Source organism: Arvicola amphibius, chromosome 11, assembly GCF_903992535.2.
Source record: "Arvicola amphibius chromosome 11, mArvAmp1.2, whole genome shotgun sequence".
Lineage (NCBI taxonomy): Eukaryota > Metazoa > Chordata > Mammalia > Rodentia > Cricetidae > Arvicola > Arvicola amphibius.
In genome coordinates, this window is record NC_052057.2 from 109,450,247 (window position 1) to 109,473,883 (window position 23,637).

General features: G+C 43.6%; 1 protein-coding gene across 1 annotated transcript in view; it reads left to right on the forward strand.

Moving 5' to 3' along the window:
* Ugcg (UDP-glucose ceramide glucosyltransferase) overlaps nucleotides 1-23,637 on the forward strand; it is a 33,906-nt gene that overhangs the window by 3,916 nt on the left and 6,353 nt on the right. Inside the window, exons 2-5 of the mRNA XM_038348112.1 lie at nucleotides 14,660-14,801; nucleotides 17,584-17,686; nucleotides 19,138-19,239; nucleotides 21,117-21,229. Coding sequence (XP_038204040.1) covers nucleotides 14,660-14,801; nucleotides 17,584-17,686; nucleotides 19,138-19,239; nucleotides 21,117-21,229 — 460 coding nt within the window. The remainder of the gene's footprint in view (nucleotides 1-14,659; nucleotides 14,802-17,583; nucleotides 17,687-19,137; nucleotides 19,240-21,116; nucleotides 21,230-23,637) is intronic.

The following is a 23,637-nucleotide window of genomic DNA, read 5'->3' on the forward strand; positions in this document are numbered from 1 at the left end:
TGTGCAGTGACCCCAGCCTGAGGTAGACTAAAGCAAATAACCAACAGAAGAGTTTGCTCATAAATTCACACATTCTCTTTCTGTTGTTTGCTTGGCTGGTTTTTACCAAGCATCTTTTTGTGACTGTCATTGTCCGCTTTTTTGTGTGCGTGTTTTCATAATAAATAAATAAATAAATAAATAAATAAATAAATAAATAAATAAATAAGCAGGGTACTTCCCAGCTCGATAAGAATTATTTTCCAGAAGAGGGCAAAGTCTTTTTTGTTTTTTCTTGCCCTTTCCTTACTGTGTAAGTAAAATCACAGTTGAGTCTCAGCATTTAACCAAGTTAAAAACTATGTAAATAATATTTTGGTTAAAACAGTGTGCAGAATGGGGACCTAGTTATTTATCTGTTGATTTAGGTTTTCCTATGTTGCTCTGGCTATCTTGGAACTCCCTCTTATAGACCAGGCTGGCCTTCTTCTGACTCCCCCAAGTGCTGGGACTAGAGGTGTGAGTCACTACCACTTGGCTTTTTCGGTGGGGAGGGGGAGAACCATCTTTATTTTAATGAAAGGACGTGTTTTCTGAATGAATGTTCAGCTTTATCCTCCCTGTCCTTTTAAGTATGACAAAAATGAATGAGCATGTGTTGGTGCGTCCTCCCCCCGACCCCAAAAACTTGTACTTGCAACTGGTTGTCTTGCAACCCCCAGGTTTCTAAACACTGGCACAGACCTTGTATCAGGTGTCAGGTCAGCATGAGGGTGGACTCCCAACTGTTAAAGGTGCATGCAGAACACTGATATTGCACTGAAAATGTAAGGAAAACTATTAGATACAGTGTATCAGTGGCACACACTGAATCTGTTCTATTGTATCTTACCTTTAGATAAAAGTCCTGGCCTGCATTTTAAGCAGTGTTGCTGACTTCTGATTCACACATTGACTAGCTCTTTGGTGAAGTTATTTGTTCTGATTTCAGAAGTCTCACAATTCCCATACCCTCATTCCCCCCTCCTGCCATTTTTGAAAGACTAGTTGGCTATCAAATAGAAACAGGTGTTTCCCATGTTAAGAATCTGTCTCTACTCACGGATAGCTCTACCACCCGCTGTGTTCCTGTTCAAGTTTAATACCAAACTGAGGCACAGTCATTTCGTAGTATTATTTTAGGTGGCAGATACTTTTATGGGAAGGGTCTTATTCCCAAGATTTTGATTTTCTAAAAATAGCAGGTGATTATAGTCTCAAGCAGTCAGTGCAGGCTAAGTGCTCTTTATGGGTTATTTTGTTTTTCCTCTTGGTCAGAGTGAGTTAGGTTTCCTAGTTGGGAACTGAGATGAAAGCATACAAAAGTCTCAAAGCAGTTGTTTTCTTCGGAAGCGGAGCCATCCTTTTTGATGATTGATGTATCTCCCATCCATTCTTGCTCTCTCTTCTCCATTGTCCCTTCCCCTCTGTGTGTAGTGCTCTACTGATTGACATTAGACTTTGATGTTTTTGTTAATTGTAAGTGCCAGCCCAGCTTGGAAATGATGCCTTTTAAAAGAGACTTACCTATTTAATTTTATGGCTATGAGTGTCTATCACTGGTACCCACAGAGGCCAGAAAGAAGGAACTGGAGTTACAGTCCTGTAACATGAGCCTCTGTGTGGTGCTGGGAGCTGAACCCAGGTCCTCTACAAGAACAGTAAGGTGGCTGCTGAGCCATCTCTCCAAACTCAGAAGTACTTCTTGCTCTTTTCGAGATAAAGTTTCCCTGTGGAGCCCTGACGGTCCTGGAACTTGCTCTGTAGACCAGGCTGGTCTCCAACTCAAATAGATCTGTCTGCTTCTGCCTCCCAAGTACTGGGATTAAAGGTGTGTACCACCGTCTGGCTCATGTGATGGTTCTAAATAGCAAAATAAAAATTCTAATTCAGTTTTACTACTCACTGATGGTTCTCTTGATTGGTTGTCAGTTTCCCTACACATTGACTCCCCTGCATTGTTGGAAACATTGCTGCTCATCAGTATCTCTAGAGTTTTGCTCTCTTTCTTCTTCAACGTTTTGTATTGTCACCTTGTTGTCATTCTGCAATCTAGGGTCCTGAACTTTAGCTCTTGCCAGGACTCCCCACTGCCTTCAGGTAGGCTTCTTACCTGTCCCACAATTCATTGGGGACATAGCCCCGCCCCTTTTCTTCAACAGCCTCTGATTATTGGCATTCCCGTGAGTGCACTGTACTGTCTTCAAGATTATCACCCCTTCCTCTTTTCTCCTCCCTTTTAAAAACATCTTGTTTTTCTTTAATTTTTGCATAACTACTTTCTTTAGACTTTGGTTTTGTAAGGGGCTTAGAGTGGGACTTCTTACGTCTTTCTGTGGTTTGGGGGAATTACCCATTTAAGTAGAAATAGAAAGTGATTTTCCCATTTCATGTATGCATTGTAAGTTATTGAGAGTACAGAAGTTTTGATATGTTGACTTATTTACCACTGTATCCACAGGATCCTCTAAACATTAAATTACTACCTGTTGAATGAATGATCTTTGAGTTTTTCTAATAGCAGTACTGTGTATGTGTGTGTTAATATCTTCATTATTTCATTCTCTGTTGGTAATTGTGCTTTGAGGCAAATGGTCAGAATTTTTGATGCTTTTAGTGGACATAGATTTTAATGAAAGCGGACCAAGTAAAATCATGTTCTCACTATGTAGCCAGTAGCAGCAGGTGAAATAGAACAGATTCATGTCAATCTGTTTACATCAGTCTGTGTTCAATTTTCCCTCAAAAGGTTTTCCTGAGGGACCAGTTGTCTTGCTAAAAATAATCTTTACATTCACTTCTGTCCTTTGGGGAATGTAGAGCCCAGAACTAGCCAGGGTTGGCTCACAAATGCGTTTTCTTCCAAACACAGAGTAGTTTAAAGGTTAGGGGCTGCTTTGAATGAGAATTGTGTAGGAACAGGGACCACTCATTGCATGCTCAAGAGAGCTGTGGTGTTTTTTGTTGTTGTTGTTGTTTTGTTTTTTGGTTTTTTGGTTTTTGGTTTTTCGAGACAGGGTTTCCCTGTAGTTTCTAGAGCCTGTCCTGGAACTAGCTCTTGTAAACCAGGCTGAACTCAGAGATCCGCCTGCCTCTGCCTCGGGAGTGCTGGGATTAAAGGCGTGCGCCACCACCGCCTGGCTCGAGCTGCGTGTTTTTGAGCATTATCTGGTGGCTCCTTCTTCTGTGAGCTACCTTTCTTGGTTGCTCTCAGCAAAACACGTACTGTTTTCTGTGGACCAGAGTTAATTGTAGCCTCACCAGAGAGTTAGTGAGGTGGGTTGTTTTTGTTTGTGAGTCTGTTGTTGAGATCTGCTGGCTTCCTGTGGTGCTATGACTCCTTTATATTCCGTGATATGTGAGTCCATTGTCCAGAGGGGACAGTTTATGCTGTCCTGTATGGTTAGATAACGCCTGGTTATTTCTTTCTCATGGGAGCCTACGTCAGCAAAGTCACAGTTGCTTGAAGAAGGTAGACTTGAGCTGCTGAAGCCCATTTAGGTGCCCATCTTTAAATGATAAGCTCTCTGTGGCAATAACATGAGTCACAACCCAACCCATGCTGATCATAAACAGCCTTCCAGAGCCCAAGTGGCGATGATAGAGGCCACTAGTCACTGGGGATGGCTGTGATGGCATGCTGATCCCACACTCAGCCTGATTTGATGTGCGATATTAGTAGTCCTGGTGTGGAGCACAGGGGAGACATTGCTGGCATGGAGCAGTTGGTTTATTGGAATCACAGAGCAGAACTTGTAAAACGAAACAAACAAAATAAGAGCACAGCCTGGGGCTATGCAGCAAGGTGACCTTTGCCCTTGCAGACTGTATTCTCTTGGAAGCCCTAGGCAAAGTCCTGGAGCCTCACCCTTATTTAAGATTACTGCCAGCTGCCTGGAGTGAGGGATCAGCCCTGCCCTCTGCAGCTAAGCCCAAACAAAACTGCAAGTTGGGGGGACAGTCAAGCCTGAGCTGTAGGTGGGTGAGCCTGAAAGATGGGAAGGCTGAAACGAGGGGTTAAACCATGGAAACCATAGCAGCATCATAGAGCTTGATAGTAGGAGGAAGCAGACATGAAGCCTCAGTTGGAGCTCATCAAGTCAAAGCATGGTGGCATCTAGCAGAATCCCTGAGTGTTTCTTCCTGTGGCTCCTGAGTAGACATGTTTAGCTCAGTGGAAAAGGTGAACTCTAAACCCTTTTTCTCTTTTTGCCCGTGGCTTGCTGCTCATAATGTTCATGTTAAGTGGGTCTCAGCATCCTAATGGTGCCTCCAGCTTCACTGTCCCTGTAGCTAACAGAGCCAGCCTTGCACACAGGGCACCTCTCTGGGACCTGACTTGACAGTGGCCTTTGAAGAGTAAAACCAAATCCACAGCCTAACTATATAATAGGGTCATTCACTTTGTACTCATTATATTCCTGAAGTTGTGATAAAAGCTGATTTCTGAAAGCAATGAATGTATTTGTTCACAGGGAAGATACTTCACTAGAATAAAAAGTATTGTTAAGAAGCTGGGGATGGGGGGGGTAGCACATGCCTTTAATCCCACTACTCATGAGGTAGAGGAGATGGGTCTCTGTGAGTTTGAGGACAGCCTGGTCTACAGAGCTAGTTCCAGGACAGCCAGGGCTACACAGAGAAACCCTGTCTCAATAAAACAAAATAAAAACAAATAAGAATATTGTTAAAAATCCCAATTACAGCTCATGCTGCCACTAAGTGAGATCCAGTGTTCCGGGTATTAAACTAGGTCGCAGAGAAGGCTCTCACCTCGAGTGGCATGGAAGTCTGTGGGGTAGGCTCTGCTCTGGGGACTGCTAGACCGTGTATATAGTCTCTGCCTAGATCCTTCACGAAGTCTGATCAGCTTGGAATTGCATGCTAATCAAGAGTTACCTTGAATAGTGTACCTACTGCAGGATGGACATTATCCTGCCTGGGTCTCAGTTTGGCTCCTTCCTAACCTACCAGTGTCACGTGAAGGGGCTTCTTGTGGTTGGGGACCAATATGCTGAGGCAGGTTTGAAGGATGGCACACAGTCGGGGCTCTGCAGAGCCTCTGCCTGCTTGAGAACCCATCTGTCTTTGAAAGTAGAACTCGGCTTAAACCATGCAAACCAAAGGGCACCAGCAGTCCTTTCTTAACTCGTAGTAACTTGCTGTGTGTAATGTTTCTTAGTCTCATCTTAGTTTTAGACTTTTGGATGTCCATAAAGCATTTGTTCATTGCAGTGCTGAGAATTGAACCCAGGGCCTCACATGTGCTGGCCAAATGCTCTACCTACCCCTGAGCTATGCCCCCCCCCCTAAATCTTTAGATATTTCCTAAATATTTGATATAATTTTTTCACTTTAAACATTACATCAGCCTATATATTGGCTTTCCTTCTGTTTGTTTAGGCTCTTGATGTCCTTTAACTTGGGATCCTACTACCGTAACCTTCAGAGTGTTGGAATTTCAGGCACATGCCTCTTTGCTTGACTCTTGGGTAGGGTTCTAGACCGTATTTCCCCTTACTCTGTTTTCATCACGTGATCACGGTCCCTACACACATGCACATACATACACGCCATCTAGTTCACTTCTGTTCCTCTCTTCCACTGTTTAACAGCCCTAAATCTCTTATCTGAACCTCGGTAATTCAGAGAAGCCGCACACAGCAAAAACACCCTTGAATTACAGCACTGGCCCTTTTTTTAACTTCTTTTTTCCTGTTTGTTTTGGGCTGTGTTTAGTATTAGCTGTCATTGGGTGTTTACTTTTCAGCCTGTATTTCTGGACCTACCCTGCCATTATGCACACATAAAGAAACAACTTGCCCAAGGGCACACAGCTGGGCTCTGAGATAGAAACCCAGGCAGCCTGCCACCAGTTCAGGCTTCTAAATCACTCTCATCTACACCGCCAGAAGCAACCTAAAAATAACCCGGAAGTGAACGAGAGGGAGTCCCATAATGGCTAGGGGATGTTCCCGACAATTTGTGACGCTCTCCTCCCAGTCTCATAGAACTGTCTTTGTCCATCTTGCTCCTCTTTCTAAAAGCTCTCCCCTCCTTTCAGGAACCCGGTCTCTTAGGTCTGTGCTTCTCTGCTTTGTACTTTGGAGTTGTCAGGAGGGGGAAGGGGACTTAACAAACCTCAGCTGCGAGGGTCTCACGCCTGGAGGTTCAGATTAAATTGGTCTCAGCGTTAGAAGTTTTTAGCTCCTGGGCGATTGTGATGATTGTGATGCGCAGCCCCTGGTGGCTGTCCATCCACAGGTGTGTCCTGCACTGTCCCCTCTCGGCTTTCTTCACTTCTCCACGTAGCCCAGAAGCCACAGTTTGCCCTCACCCTTTGCCTTGCCTCACCCTGCTCGGCGTCCTGTATCAGTTTGCCCAGTTGTCCTGGATCCATCCAGTGGCTTTAGCTTCTCAGCTTTCAGGGTCCTGCAGCAGGCCGTGGCTGACCACGTGGATTATTACCGCTACACATTCATGGTCTCAGATCACCGTCCAGAAGCACTTGTGTCTGTATTTAGTGCTCTCTCTTGCACCATGTCTTCACCATCCTACTACGTTCTTGGCAGATTGCTCTAATCCTTGACTGTGTTGTAGATTCTTTAGCCTTAATCTGTATTTGCAGATATTCTTACAGAATCCCTCCAGGGAAGTCCCCCTGTTCCATCTGGTCACTCTTGGGCCCTTTCTCTCAATTCTGCTGTTTTAGAGAAACACAACATTTTCACTATTATCATGCCTTACCTCCTGTTTATTTACTTTTCCTTTTTAAGATTTTTTAAATTATGTATGTATTTATTGCCATCTGTATTTATTGGGAATGCCACGGTGAGCATGTGGCTGTCAGAGGACAGCTTTCAGGGGTCTGAAACCTTTCTACTCTGAGTTTCTGGCCCTCAACTCAGGATGTCAGTCTTGGCAATAATTTCCTCTTACCCGCTGAGCCATTTTATTAGGTCTAAGGACTTACATTTTAAATCTGCTTTTAAAAAAGATCTGTCTGCTTCTGGGCTCCATCAGATGCTTCATTGCTGCTAAGGTGCTCAGAAGTCAGCAGGCACAGCCCTAGTACGGTGCACACTTTATTGACACACCCTCCTGGCAGCATCTGTGCTGTTCTTTCCTTAAAGAGACCTTTATGTGTCTTTCTATTTATGTGTTTATACGTGCCTGCCTGTCCGTTTGTGCACCATGCTCAGACTTTATGACTGTCACGACTAGTTCCTTGAGCTCAGCCCTGGAGTCATCTAGGTGCTCGCTCCACCATCAGACAGGCCCCGTGGATTCTTCATCTGCAGTTCCCTTTGACCCTTCCTTCCCCACACTCCCTTTTTCTAGCATTCTAAACTGTACAGCTTGCATTTTCTTTTTTGTTCTGGACGATTGTAATATCTTCCCCTGCCTTCCATCTCCCTGACCTGTACTTGGTTCTTTTCACTTAGTGCAGAAACAATCCTAGCTGTTTCGTTTTGGTCTTTCATGGTTGTCCCTTGCTGTCTCTTCAACATTGCCTGTGAAATGGAAGCATTTTACAGTGGGAAGAGACAGCCTGGCCAGACTTGGATGTGCTAAAACCCAGGTTCTGTTTTAGCGGAGGGTGGGGCAGTGGAGTGGGCCACACTCAGGCAACACTAGCAAGAGCCTCCGCCTCTGCCTCTCCCTCTCCCTTTTCCTTCTCCACAGAGGTGGGAGCTTGCTTTGCTGGTACTCTGTTACAGCTCTAATCTGAACAAGGTGAGAAACACCCATTGTGTTCTGGGCACTTAGAACTGCTGTGATAAGGACGTGTGTGTAGCCTGAAGGCGAGAAAGGGAAGCCAGTCTTGTGTCTTAAGCAGAAGGAAAGCTCTAGTCCCAGTAGCATTTCCAGGTTTGTTTCGGCTTCTTGATTCTTGATTTTGCTGCTTGGTGTGTTTTCCCAGGTCCTTGCATGCCTGGCTGTTTTTACAAGATGCAGACATTTTGAATTTCACTCTCTTGGGTTCTGGCTATTTTTCTGGTCTCAACTCTGTCTCCTGCATGTAGGGGAGTGCTCAGAAATGTCCCTGGGGGCTCCCTGTCCCACACTGGCCAGGAGGTGATCTCAGAGGAGTAGCTTGGCCCTGCCTCTTCTGTTCCTGTGTCTGTGACTCTTCCTTAACCTAGTGCCCAGTGTTGTAACTGACCTTTCCTAGAGGTTGTTTTGGGGTGGAAGGACAAATCCATTTTGTTTTGCTTTATTTTGTCTAAAAGTTGAAGTCCAGGGGGAGACTTGGGTTTTTGATTCTTTGTTAAGAGGAATGAGACTTCATGCTGTTTGTAACAGCCCTGCACCATAAACAACCAGGTGTCAACAGCTGGTAAATAGATAACTGTGAGGCAAGTTAGTAGGAAGAATTCTGTAACCAGGAGACTATCAATGTGGGCGAATCTCACACTAATGTGATGGTGAACAAAGGGCACCAGATATAAAAGGTAACTTGACAGTGGACATAGGGGTGGGGTCTGCTAGTGCTGTTGTTTTATGACCTGAGTACAGGTTGTAGGAAGTTTCACCTTAGCGGATTCCTTGCATTGCATATCTATACATGACCTTACATTATATACCAGTTTTAAAAAGTACCCATTGTGACAGAAAGGTCAAAGACATAAGCCATATGCCGTGGTGGTTCAGCAGAACTGGATTCCCAGTATGAAACCCGGAAGGAGAAAGTACAATCTAGAATCCCAGCAGAAAGCAAGTCTCCTGTTTTAGGTTTAGGGTAGACACCTATGAGAAGACCCGTGCATTGTGCAGACACCGTAGGTCTAAATCCACGCTGCTTGCCTACCACGCAAATGGTCTGTTTATACCATTTTGAAAAATGTTACTGCGGGTTTGGTTTATAACACACTTGTCACAGTCTAAGGAATTATTCCTGCATGTGACAGGCACAGTTGCTGTCCTAGCTTCAGAACACAGTTTTGTTGACCTGTCTGAGTTGTGTAGCATTTGCACAATCCCCCTTTTAAACCATAAGTTACTGACAGTAGGCAGTATGTCTGTCAAGCATTGTACCTCAGATACAAAAGGTACCATCTAGCATACACTGGGACTGAGTCTGAGGGTCAATAAAGGGATGCTGTATAGGTGTGGAGTAATACTGTGTGCTAAGCAGAGTGCTAAATATGCATGTTTTTGATTAAATGGGTATTCTTTTATGGTTTTGATAAATATTTCAAGTAAGCTGAACCATAGAGCTTTGTCAACACGGTGTTCTCCAAAGTGAGACTGCGTGTTCTAGGGAGAGTGAGCTCCACATGGATCTCTTGGCATGTGGAAGGAAATACTAAGGGCCTATTGGGTAAAGAGGAGCAGGCAGAGGCAGGCGGATCTCTGAGTTCGAGGCCAGCCTGGTCTACAAGAGCTAGCTCCAGGACAGGCTCTAGAAACTACAGGGAAACCCTGTCTCAAAAAACCAAAAAAAAAAAAAAAAGAAAGAAAAAAAAAAGAAAAAAAAAGAAAGAGGAGCAGCGCAGTGTCGTATGGTTTGAATTTGTGAGAAATCTCAGAAGTGGTCTGTAGGAGCTGTGGCCGCTTCCCGCCACCCGGCTCCTGCACTGCTAGCTTTACCCAAAATAACTACACTGAAACTGTATTCATTTAAACACTGCCTGGTCCATTAGTTTCAGCCTCTTATTGGCTAATTCTCATATCTTGCTTTAACCCATAATTAGTAATCTGTGTAGCACCACGAGATGGTGGCTTACTGGGAAAAATCTTAACTTGCATCCATCTCAGAGAGGAGAGGCATGGCGACTGCCTCACTTCCCTTCTTCCCAGAATTCTGTTCTGTCTACTCCTCCTACCTAATTTTCTGTCCTATTAAAGGGCCAAAACAGTTTCTTTATTAACCAATGAAAGTAACACATAGACAGATGACCCTCCTCCATCAGTGGTCCTTCTCCATTCTCTCCATCCATCCACCTAGAAGCCGTACTGAGTCTAACAGCAGCACTGCGTTCTCAGTACGGAGAGCTCAAGAGGAAGGAGGCCTGTCAGTCTATCGTCTTACAGTGGGCATCCTAATAAAAAGGGGAAGGAGGTAGGACTTACTCTCTGGGTCTAGAAGACCCCTCCCTGTTGCCATTGCTCACTTAGCTACCGCCTGCCAGATACAGTGGGCTTAGTAGAGGACTGCGTGCGACTATGGATTGATTGGTCAGCACGTTGACATCAGAGTTTTGAGACACTTTCTTAGCACTCAGTGGATCAATAGGTATGAATCATTACATTTTATCGGTATGGGGCTTCCTCAAGCTAAAGATAACTACCGTTTGATTCATTAAACTTCTGGGTGGATAGCAGAAGGCTTTCAGCATGTAGTAGATACACCCACAGACTCATATTTATTGAGGCATATTTGCAGTAGCCAAGCAACAGGGTCTGACTAGTTACCCGTCAACAGATAACAAAAAGCTGATAGACATTTTATTCAGCCATACAGAACAACAAAATGATGTCATTTGCAGGAAAGTGAGTGGAACTGGAGATCATTGTGTTAAAAGAAATTAGCCAAACTCAAGCAAATACCATGTTTTTGCTCATACACAGCCTCAAGATTAGTAATAATAATAGGTGTTTGTGAGGGGGCATGGTAAAGAAACTTCCCACATGACCACGCCATCATTGGGGGAACGTTTTTACTGTAAGAGCATAAAGAGCATCCAGAGACATCAGGAAGAGTCCAGAGCAGAGAGAAAGAAAGCAGATTGTTCATGGCTAGAGCTATCTTCAAGAAAAGCCAGAGAGAATAGTGGAGATAGCTGATAGGCAGGGGAAAACTTTGTCATTGTATGGACAACAAGTGGTTATGGGGGGGGGGGGCAGGTAGAGACTGAGGGAACCTGGAGGCCAGCATGGGCTTTGAGGTGTAACCACTGGCGCATTCCTCTTCTGCCAGAGGCAAGGCCAATGACCCCTTTGGGGCACGGGATATAGTGATATTTCGTTTGTATTTTAATAAATAAACTTTGCCTGAAGTTCAGCGAGCAAAACAGCTGCACTGAGCAGCCTTGTAGACCAGGCAGTGGTGACACACACCTTTAATCCCAGTACCCACACTGGTTTGCCATGGATCCCAGGCAGCAGTGGTGCACGCCTCAAGTCCCAGCACTAGAGAGGAATATGAAACGGGCAGAGACAGCTCTCGGTCAGTCTCACTTTGAGGATTCCTGGAGGCAGGATCACCATTTCTGACTGAGGCAGAGGTAAGAGTCAGTGGCTGGCTGTTTAGCTTTTCTGACCTTCAGGTTGAATCCCAATATCAGTCTCTGGGTTTTTATTAACTGTGTTATACCAGGAACCCATTTGATAGCGTGTGAGGGATGCAGGCTTCTAGCGAACCACCAGAAATCCTCTAGTTCAGTGCGAGCTCATTTCTAAATACACGATTTCCTGAGAACTGATACTAATAAGATGTCATGAAAATAGAGTTGGTGACTCTAGAAACAGATATGAGCAGAAGAAGGGGTACAAAAGAAAGTAATTGGAAGTGGTGAGAAAAAATGTCATAATAAAATGTCCTTTTAGCCTGGTGGTGGTGGTACATGCCCTTAATCCCAGCACTCAGGAGGCAGAGGCAGATGGATAGACAGAGCAAGTTCCAGGACAGTCAGGGATACACAGAGAAACCCTGTCTCAAAAGACAAAAAAATAAATAAAAATAAAAAAATAAAAAATAAAATTATTTTGATAAGTGAAAATGGATCAATAGTAAATTGCTAGTCTTAGGCCTTTTGTCCTATTACCTCCATCACGTATGTTTTTCATCATTTCTGGGTATGTTTTTGTTTTGCCTTTATTATCTATGATGTGTTCTGGCTAGTTTCATCCAATCCAGTGTCCAGTTCTGTCTTCTACTGCTGTGTGCAATTTTTTGTCTTATCTGACCTTTGAGCTGCTCATTGCATAGGACAGTGGTCCTCAACCTTTCTAACGCTGTGACCCTTTAGTTCCTCATGTTGTGGTGACGCCAACCGTAAAATTGTTTTTGCTGCTAGATCATAACTGTAGTTTTGCTACTGTTATGAATTATAATGTAAGTATTGTGCTTTCCAGTAGTCTTGGGTGACCCCTGTGAAAGATTGGTCACGTCCCGCAGACTGAGACCCACTGGCATAGATGCATGCTTTGCACTTGGTTCTTGACAGTGTCTCGTTCCTCAGCCACTGGCTCTAAGAGAAGCAGTGTCTCCAGCTTTCTCTTATGGCCTTTGCTTTCCGGGATTCCAGACACTGACACAAGGTGTCCAAACGGATTTTTTTTTTATCTTCCTCAAAGCACACTTGTCACATTTCCAGATTTCAAGGTACGGTTGTTAGCCCCACAGCGTTCTTGGGCTCCGGTCTGCAATAACTGAGGAGTTTTCCTTACTGTGTGTACACCTGCATTCTGTGCGTGGGCTCTGGCGGTTCCATCTTCACAATCTCTTGAAGGACCAGACAGGTGACTTAGGCCTGGTGTTCAGAGGTTACTGAACAGAGCCCACTGTTCAGAGGCCGAGGCAGGAGGATCAGGAGTTCAAGGCCAGGCTGTGCTACACAGTTCGCGTCTGTCAGTGACTGGCAAACTGTGGACATGCGGACCAGATGGGATGGGTGGGAGGGACAGAAAAACTTTTATGAGACCCTCAGTATTTTTCGGGATGCAGGTTTGTGATACCATGTTGCAGGTTCAGGCGGCTAAGGTGTGCAAGGTGAACTTTGTTTTCACGCCCACCATCCAGACGCCCGTTCACCAGGATGGGTTTTTGCAGACACCTGTCTGGTCTGCCATTTTGTTAGAAACGGGAAGATGTGTTTGTGTGTATGTGGCCATTGCTTCCTTTAACACTGCGGGTGAACCCTGTAGACCGGTATTTTCCAGTGTGCCCTAGCTTGGCATCTTGCCAACTACTAAGAAAAAGAAATAGCCAGTTACTGCCCAGGTGTATGGTAGTGTCAGATAGCTACATTTTAAGTTTTCTGAAAACCTTCTCTCAGTTCCTTCTCCTGGCAAAACAGTATAGCAGCTGCTGCGGTCAGTCCACACTTGGATGGTGTTCCAACGGTTCCTAGCGTTTGGTGTTGTGGCTTAGAGGTTGACACTACTCCTCCTCTTGAAACGTGTTGATTTACATTTTCCTATTGTCAGCGACCTAGTTTCTTCAAAGATGTTTCCGTGGTCGTTTATAAAACTGTAGGCGCTTGCTGCAGTGCCCTCTGCCTTCCTCTGCGAGCCCAAGCTGCCTGGTGTGCACCGGCACGGCTCTGGTGCACCCCCACGTCGTCTGTGCATTTGTAGTATTGGGTAGCATCGTTCTTTGAATTGAAGATGTGATGGTTCTAATGGGGCTTGTTGTCTGCTAGGTCTCGGTTGGTCTTCATGCTCCTGGCAGGACCGCCGTCTGGCTGGAGCAATTCTAAGATGCCATTGATTGCAGAGATACTAAAGCGTGGAGACACCTGGGTCCCAGGACACCTTGTAGCTGGACCCATGAGTGCTCCCACATCTAATTACTGCCAGCTGCCTGGTGACGGCTGGTGAGACGGACCTGCACTGTATAAGTGTGGAGGGAGACCTGAGCATGTCCTCTCCACTTGGCTGGCGCCCCTCGTTAGGAGTTGAATTGTCTTTGGCATGGACCAGTGATGTGAATCAGAGCCGGCTTCTCTGTGAACTGGTGCTGCTGGTGTCTCTTCTGGTGTCTCTCAGACAAGTTTTTTGATCTGAGTTGTCTTTTGTTTTGCTCTTTTTCCTTCCTTCAACCTTCTTTTCTACCCTGCCAGCCTGAGCTTATTGCCATTAGGCATTCATTCCGTTCGCCTTGCTCTCTTGCTTCTGTGCAGCCTGCCTGCTGCTGCTCTATAGTACATGCTCAAAGTGTGCTTATCACTTCTGCAGCCTTCTGGCAGTCTGAGAGGTGGGACAGTCATGTTGTCTAGAGGGGATGTGAACGCAGGGCCTCGTGCTTGCACAGCAAACATCGCACCCTCTAAGCTGTTTTCAAGTCAGTGTGCATCCACCGACTGCCTCTCTGGGACCCCACAGTTGCTAAGCACTGGGGCATAGCTCTGAGTAACGAACACGCAGGGTGCATCTGTGTACCGGTCTTCATTGGAACATCCATTCTGCTTCCTGGTAATTTTCCTACCCTGGTAGTTGTTTGTTCATCTTCTCTCCATTTTCAGATCTCCTCAGGAAGATGTCAGTTTGAAAATTCCCCTCTTAGTCCTGGGCTGTGGCACAGCTGTAGAGGGTTTGGCCAGCTTGTGTGAAGCCCTGGGTTCGAGTCCATAAACTGAAAGGTTCAAGAGTATCCTTGGCTATATAAGACCCTGTCTTTAAAACACACGCACATAGACGAAAACCTAGAAGCAAAATCCCCTCCCCTCGAGGTGCCCAGGCCAATCAGTCCTTTTGGATGTGTCTCCCTTTGCTCTGCCTGCCTCGCTTTCTCTTGGCCTTTGTACTTTTATTAAAGCCTTTATTAAAATATTTAACGCCAATGCTGCTTCAAAAGAAAAAGAACGGAAAGGAAAATCCCGTTTAATGATCTATCAGTGTTGTGGGTGCTTTCTTTTGATTTCACACCAACACTTTCTCTAGGAATAACTCATGTTGTTTTTGTTCTTTCTAGCCGGTTACACCTCAACAAGAAGGCAACAGACAAACAGCCATATAGCAAGCTCCCTGGTGTCTCTCTTCTGAAACCGTTGAAGGGGGTGGATCCTAACCTAATCAACAACTTGGAGACATTCTTTGAACTGGATTATCCCAAAGTAAGTGTGGTGCTTGCTGTGCCCATGAGAGATGCTCTAGACTGTGGGTTTGGTTTTTGTTTTTGTTTTTTTTGTTGTTGTTGTTGTTTTTTTTGTTTTTTTTTCTTTTCATTTCCTCATCGGAAACATTGGGAATTTTAACACTGCATATAAGGCAGAAGTACTGATGTTGTATGCACGTAAAATTAAAGTAAGGTTTGCTTGCAATAAGGAAGTTGGAAGGTTTTCAAGCCTATATTCTTTAAGTGAATGCAAAGGGAAGTTTATTCTTGTGAATGGAAAAAAATGTATTTTGTGGATTATAAGCAAACCTTAGCATCTGGCTTAGCATCCACGTGGTTTGTATGTGGAATGTAACCTCACATTGTGGTTTTTCTGCCGCCGTCCCATCTCAGCTCAGAGAACTAGTTCCATGTGGTTCCTTTCATGTTCTGTAGTATACTTGTCATTTAACTTGGTGGAAGGGAAAGCTGTGTTGATCTTCAGTATGAAATGAGTAACAGCATACACCAGAGGCATTTTCTAGTCTCATGTAGTTTACTTTCTGAAGTAGAAAGCCAGAGGAATTGGTAAGATGCCTACATCTAAGGGAGGCGTGTTCTGTCAGTATTTTACTTTGGAAACATTAACAGTGTGGTTAAGTGTAGCGCAAAGCCATCTAGTTCTTGAGCACAGATGACATGTTCGATACTACTTTTCAAAGCGTTGAATTTTTAGAGGTGGTTTCTTTAAAAACCTCTCTTGTCTGTGCTCTGTTTCCCTCAGTTTCCCAGATGAGTTCACAAGTGCACTTGTCTCCTGTCCTGGGTCAGCAGCTGCTCTAGGGACTCGGAGTCTAAGTTCATTTGCAGGAGGTGTATAGTCTATATTTGTAACCCAAATACAAAATTTTCTGTAAAACCTCGAGTATAGAGTTCTTAAAAATAATTGCTCAGGGTGTGTGTGTGTGTGTGTGTGTGTGTGTGTGTGTGTGTGTGTGTGTGAATGTATACATATACACACATATATATGTATGTATACACTTGAGAGGTAGACTGTACCTCAGTAGAGCACTTGCCTGGCTCTGGGCTCCATCATCTGAATCTCTAAGCTCCATCACCGGTGCTGCATAAACTAGGTGTGGATACAGGCATAAAACCCTAGTCCCTGGTACATAGGGAATTTGAGGCTAGTGTATTCTATATGAACCAGGTGGAGGGAAAATATATTATTTTGCTTGATATACAACATCATTAACTCATGTATTAAAGCATATTTAGGACTTAGGGTGAAAGCCTTTTCCCATTACTTAGCGTCTGGTAGAATCGCTGCTTGAAGTGCTTTCTTCGCCCAGCTTATTCATACCTGTGGAGCAGCACAAATGGCGGAGCAGAGCAAGGGATTCTTCTGGGTGAGCCTGTCTGAGCAGCTCGTTAGGAAGAAAGCTAGCTGTTGGGTTTTGCCCTTTAAAAAGTCACGTAGCCTTTCTAATCTTCATTATTAAGGACACAGTCTTTCTCCGCCGAGTGTGTTCAGAGCTCAGGAAGCTTGTAGACTCGGCCCTCTGGGAAGTTTCAGGGGTGTGGTAGGAATGGCCGCCTTTGCTCTCAGACTTTCACCCGGCCTTTTGAGGCCAGATGACTAATGGTTGGGTTAACCCTTCTTGAGGAGCACTTTTGATCAATCATCAGTGAAGCACATATTATTGGATAGAATTTGTAGAAAGAGGTAGAAATCATGAGGGATGCATTCCTTGTTTCCCCCTTCTTCTCCCACTTTCCTGGCCAAAGCTTTCCTGCCAGTTTCTCGTGAGGTGAGGTGTATGCTGAAGGCGTTATGAATATTTTGTTTCCGCTTCCTGCATTTATATACTTAACAAAGAAGTAAACAGGGCGGGCTTTCCCGTGGCTCTAGTGAGTCTCTGTGACAGGACAGCTGTGGCAGGGCCATCAAGCCCTCACAATTGCTGCTCCAACCAAACAGCATTGAGCAAAATGAAGTCCTGGGCGTTTTCATGCTTACGAGCTCCATGAAGTACGCCTTTCAGGGGAGTAAGTGTTCAGTCAAATTCTATTTGATCTATAAAAAAAAAAAAATGAAGACAGCCAAATAAATTTTTAAGAAAAAAATCTAGCCGGGCAGTGGTGGCGCACGCCTTTAATCCCAGCACTCGGGAGGCAGAGGCAGGCGGATCTCTGAGTTCGAGACCAGCCTGGTCTACAAGAGCTAGTTCCAGGACAGGCTCTAGAAACTACAGGGAAACCCTGTCTCGAAAAACCAAAAAAACAAAAAAAAAAAGAAAAAAAATCTAATGACATTTCGTCCTTTACGGGGCTTAATTTGTAGTTTGTAGCACCTTCAGGAAGTGAAACTGCATTCTAGGACACAGAGTCTGGAGAATGGGGAGGGCCCTGGGCTTCGCTTCCTCGCTTCCTCTCCGTGTAGGTTTTTACACTCCCGCCCATCTTAAAGCACCGTGTGTACGTTCAGTGGTGCAGGTCATGAACAAGCTTGATGTGCAGGTTGTCATGGGGTGGGGCCTGTCAGGGAATGACAACCATCAACCTCAGGCACTGCCGGGCTCTCCCTGTCGCTGACAGACAGCTCCTTGGCCTGGAGAAACCGTCTCCGCCCACACGACACTCACCCTGAGCATCTGTACCCTTAGGATGCCTCCCTAAACTTGTCAACTCTTTGTGCATAGTTGCTTCTTTTTTTACAGTTTTTAATCAATCTAGAAACGTTCTTAGTGAGTGCTTATTTTGTACAAGGTTAATCAATGTTAGTTCCTTCTTTTGACTAGTATGAAGTGCTCCTTTGTGTACAAGATCATGACGATCCAGCCATCGATGTATGTAAGAAACTCCTTGGAAAATACCCAAATGTTGATGCTAGATTATTTATAGGTAAGTACCAGGGTTCGTGCAAGTCATTTTGCTTTGGTAGTTTTAAATATCAGTAATCTTCTCTGCAGTTGACTCTAGATTAGGCACTCAGTAAAGATAGACAACATGCTTGCTTTAAGTGTGTTTCCTTGGGGGAGGGGAAAGATAATTCTATTAATTCAAGGGAAGTTATGGGGAAAAGGTCTTGGTTACCAAATGGCATACAAATAATATCGTACTCAATAATCAGGTGTGAGTATTTGTTGTTTTGTTTTGTTTTGGTTTTTTTTTTTTTTCTGAAATCTTTTTTTCCCTTTTTCTGTTTTGGCTCGTGCCTCAGTCCAGTATCTATCTAGTCTCAGGCTCCTGGCCATTCCAGCAGTGTTGGGCAGGTTTCCATCTCATGGAGTGGACCTTAATTATAATCAGATCCATATATAATCAGTTATGCTCACACTACCGTGCCTCTGTTGTACCATAGTGTCCTACAGGCAGGTGTAGGTATGCAGAGCGCCTTCCAGTCCCATGAGCACCAGCCAGTAGGGGTGAAGGCTCTAGGTGGTCACTAGCTCGATCTCTCCATGTTTAGTGAGTTGTGTAGGTGTTGTCTTCGACAATGGGGCCTTGCCATCAGTTTGTGGGAAGCCTTGGGGATAGCCTGGGCTTCTTGGAGGATTTTAAGGGACCCCTTTGGCCAGCAACGTGATGAACTGCAGCCTGTTCCCAGCACTGGAGGTTTCGTTTGCTAAAGAAAACGTCCAGTTGGAGCTTTTTCTCCCCCGTTATTTGGTGATCCCATTTCGATTTCTTTCATACAACTTCTATGGTATGAGGTTTCCATATACCTTCTCATGATCCTTAGTTTTAGGTGTCCCTCCTGTATTGCCCGTATTCTTTTTGTTTCTAAGGTGTTTTCAGTGTCAGCCTTTTCTTTATATAATGGTTAGTGGTGTACTAATGATGGGCAGTTTCTCTACATCGCCATCACACTGTAACTTCAAAATGAGTCCTGTGGGCTGGCTGTCTGTTTTGTCTTCAGTTATTTCCTACCACTAAATACAATGCTTGTATTTATAATAATGCATTAATAATGCATAGGGTGATGTTTTGAAATATGTGTATACTGTGGAACGGCTCAATCAAATTAGTGAACATGTATTCTTCACACTGATTTGTGATGAGGAGTCTCAGCAGTTTTCAGGTTCTCAGCCCATGGCTGTTACAACATCATTATGTTGTACATAGTGTTAAGTGTTAGCTCATAGTGGCAGTGGAAGAATTTACAAATAGAAAACAGACTGGATTGTCAAAGAGAAAGTCAAGTCTCCTTTTGTGGATGAGTAATTTTTACAGATTTATTATGAGTAATTGGGAACGTTTAAATTATGAAATATGGTAGTACTTTTTTTTCTCCATCATGTATCTTTTCAGCATTATATAAATCTGTTACTATTGTACCTTTGCATTTTTAGGTGGCAAAAAGGTTGGCATTAATCCTAAAATTAATAATTTGATGCCAGGATATGAAGTTGCAAAATATGATCTCATATGGATTTGTGATAGTGGAATAAGAGGTAAGATTTTCTTATTTTATAAAACTCTTCACTTGATGGTAAAATACCAAAAACATTTTGAAAATATATTATTTATCAATCTTTGAATTGCGTGATAATTTACGTCATATTTATGGTATTATGTCAGTTTTAGTCACTAAGATTTTAACTTTTTTTAACCTAACCTAGATTAAATTAAAATATTTGCATTTTGAAAATTTCACCCATTGAGAAAGTCGTGATGATCCGTTATCCCGTCTACAGCCTTTCTCTGGTGTAACATTTATTCTTTGTTAGACACTCTAAAACTCTGTTTTATTCTGTAATACACTATTTTACCCAGAGTCAGATCATTGAGCTCATATTCCCAAAAATATATAAATTTATTTAAAGGCATTTGTGTCTTTTTAAAAATTTATTTAAACTTTAGCAAGAAGGTTTTTTTGTTTGTTTGGTTTGGTTTGGTTTTTTTTAATGGTTATTTTTGAGACCTGTTAAGACAGAGTCTCATTGTGCAGCCTTGGGATTCACTACACAAACCGGGCTGACCTTGAACCTGTGGCTATTATGCCTATCCCTTCTGACTGCTGGAGTTATAGGTATGAGCCACCATACCTATTGCAAAAAGCCTTTTACATACCAAGCAGGATTTATAGGTGTAAACATTTGTATTAAGCTCTATGGTATTTTTGTTAGATTGAGTTCCTTGTCCTCATAGCGATCTAGTGGCCTAAAGAGTTTGTCATCCTGGCTGTCCTGGAGGAAATGTTGCCAACATGCCTGACCTTCACCCACTGGCTGCCACTAGCTCCCTTCCCCCTTCTCAACTCAACAAATGTCACTTATAAGGAATTGTCCAGGTTGAGAACCGTTACCTAAAATAGGGAGGGATTTTTGTTTGTTGAGGTGCTGTGGATTGAACATAAGATGTCATTCATGACCAGCAAACTGTAGCCACAGCCCAACCTACCCCTAAGGCGGGATCTTTGTCTTGCTGCAGCCTCCTGAGCAGCCAGGACTACAGGCCTGTGTCATGAAACTATTGCCATATGGGTATCTTAAGACACAGACACAACTTGTTTGCTTTATACCATAGGTTTAGTTCTTAACAAATAGAAGGAAATAAAAACAGTTATGTAGGGTTTGAGGTGTTTGCCATTTGAAGGTTAGACATTGGTTCAAATTTTTCATTGCCTTAAGATATAAATTTAAAAATTAACATTCAGTAACCTTACAAATTAATGAGAAATGTTAGAAGTCGAGGATTCATGGCCCAAATTCATGTTCAATATTCATGTTTGTTAATTTAGGTTATATTAATTTTAATTCACACTTGTCATACCTTCCCAACTCAATCAGGCGCATATTACTGCCAATGAGAAGGTAGGCTCACTCCTATGGTTGAGGAGTCTGTGGAAGACCATAGGTCCTTTGGCCTGCTCTTGCCTAATGGACAATGTCTTTATTCCAGTATGGAGGTTCTGACATAGAGGCTGGTACCTCATTAGGGAGGAAGTTCTCAGGCCTCTGAGGTCACTGCCAGCTGAACTACATTCTGTCTCTGAACCATCCTCATGTTGAGTTTTGGATGGTGGTTCTAGACTATTGATTTCCATAAAATCCACTTATTAAGCTTAGTAATGTTCTTTCAAAGAAAACAAAGACTGCGCCTGGCACATATTGGCTCAACCGCTCAGGCTAAAATGTGTAGCTTTTTGAAGTTTTATGTTCTCAGAATAAATGATTGCTATCTATTAAATCCAAATGGTCAAATGAACAGATTTTTATTGTAATTTACTAGCAATTCAAAATATATTACATCAATGGACATTTTACTAAAGAGTTGTGTTTTGTTTTGTTCCCGTCCCTCTCCCCATCCTTTCCCCCCTAAATTTCAGTCATTCCAGACACATTAACTGACATGGTCAATCAGATGACAGAGAAGGTGGGCTTGGTCCATGGGCTGCCGTATGTAGCAGACAGACAGGGCTTTGCAGCCACGTTAGAGCAGGTAAGTACAGTCTGTAAGTTGTGACGCCAGCTCATTGGTCTCTGTCAGGTGGGGCAAGTTCTCAGGTCCCTGGGAACCTACTGCTGAACTGCCCTCACCCTGACAGGACGAGCTGTCCTGTTTTCCCCCTAAGGAAAACATTGTTCTTGCAAGTCTGTGGTTGTGGTTTTGGTTTTTTGTTTTTTTTTTTAAAAACAACTTTGATTTCCTTTTAAAATAAATGTCTTGAAAAGCATGTTTTCCTTCTCCTTCCTTCTTCTTCCATCATGTAGGGAATGATAAATTGTGGAGACACAGAAGCACGCCCCCACCCACTAATTATAGCAATTAAGGTTCAGTTTCATTTGGTCCTTTTGGGCACTGGTGGTGGTTTTTAGTTTTGTTGCTCTCGTGTGCTCTAGAAGCGGTTTATGTATCATTTTCCACATCATGAGCTTTTCCATATTAAAGCTTCACAAAGGACATTTTTATTGGCTGACTCCTAATCTGCCGTATCTACTTCTTCCTACACTATTAAACAGAACGCAAGACTTGTCTTTGTGTCACGGGGAGAAGACTCCCGGTTTCGGTTTTGATGTTTATCCGCTTCCTCTTCAGCACATCTTACATTCGCTTGATTTTTCTAATCCCTACAAGTCTGAAAAGGGAAAGGCACATTATGAGAGCTTTGATTTGACCTTTGTCAATTTGATCTCTCTTTCTCTAACTCTCTTTCTGACGCTCGTGCATGTGCATGCATGTTCAGGTGTGTTTGTGTGTAGGAGGATGGGTGTGTATGTGTGTGGGGGTATTCAAGGTCAATATCAGTTTTCATTCTCAGATACTTCCCACCTGATTATTTGAGACACGGTCTCTCACTGAACCTGGAGCTTCCCAGTTTGACTGGACGGAGTGGCCGACAAGCTCCAGGGCCCACCCAGCAGCAGTTCCCACAAGACTGGGAACTAGATGCAGACCACATCTAGCTTTTTTATGTGTATGCTGGGTCTGTAACTGAGGTCATCATGTTGACGTGGCCCTTACTTTGCCAGCTGAGCCATTTCCCAAGTCCCATGGTCTCTCTCTTAACACTGACTTGGGAAATATTTCTCCTACTGCCAGAAATTGTCGTCTTAAAATCTTGAGTTTTTGACTGATAAAATGAACTTCAGGTAGCTGTTTTAAAATAAAATACTATTGGTTCTTTTACTTTAGAAATATCCACATAGATGTTTATGTCAGTGAAACGCACCGAGTCTGCTATGCTTAGAATGAATGGAGATCCAACCAGAAGAGTCTTCCTAGGTGATAAAGAAATCTTAAACCCAACCTCTAGTCTCCCCTCATGATTTGACTTCAGTTAACTGCCTAAGTAAGGGTTAAAATGGACACTTTTGGTCTTAGAAGTCACAGAAATACCATTGCTTCAAGGGCGTGGGCGTCTGAATTGGCCCTAGGTAGCAGGAATCATAGTCTTAGCTGCCTTGTAAAATCCTGTTGTTCTGCACTCAATAACCACCATTAAGAAAGCCTACTGTGTTGCCGGGCGGTGGTGGCGCACGCCTTTAATCCCAGCACTCGGGAGGCAGAGGCAGGCGGATCTCTGAGTTCGAGGCCAGCCTGGTCTACAAGAGCTAGTTCCAGGACAGGCTCTAGAAACTACAGGGAAACCCTGTCTCGAAAAACCAAAAAAAAAAAAAAAGAAAAAGAAAAAAAGAAAGAAAGCCTACTGTGTGTCAGGGGGTGCACATCTCAGCGCTCGGGAGGCAGAGGCAGGCGGAGCTCTTGAGTGTGAGGCCAACTTGAGAGCAAGTTCCAGGACAGGACAGCCAGGGCTATACAGAGAAGCCCTGTCTTGAAAAAATACAAAGAAAGCCTACTGCTCTGCACTTGAAGCCAATGAGAAAAGGCAGCATATCTGATATATAAATAGGGATTTATGGTGGCAGTCAGTTCCACTGTTGATGTGTCAACTTGCATATCTCAGGACTTCAAAGTGTTATAGAGAAAGAGCAGTTGGAGATTAGGGGCTGGAGAGATGGCTCAGCAGTTCAGAGTAAGTACTGTTCTAGCAGATGACCAGAACTGGGTTCTTAGCACCCAAGGTAGGCAGCTCACAGTGTCCTAGAACTCCCATCCCCAGAGGGTTGTGATCCTCCAACTTCCACAGAACCTGCATTCAGGTGCACATAACCCCCTGCAGACTTATTTACATGAATATACAGAATTAAAAATAGTTTTAAGAAGAAATAGAATTATCATGAACATTGATACACCTATATATCATCTGTATATATGTATAAAATGCTCTCTCTCTCTCACACACACACACGCCATTAAATATTATGAAATCAGGAGATATTATTTGTTGATATTTTATACATAGATTGATATTTACTCTTATTTTTATATCCAAATTCCACTTTATT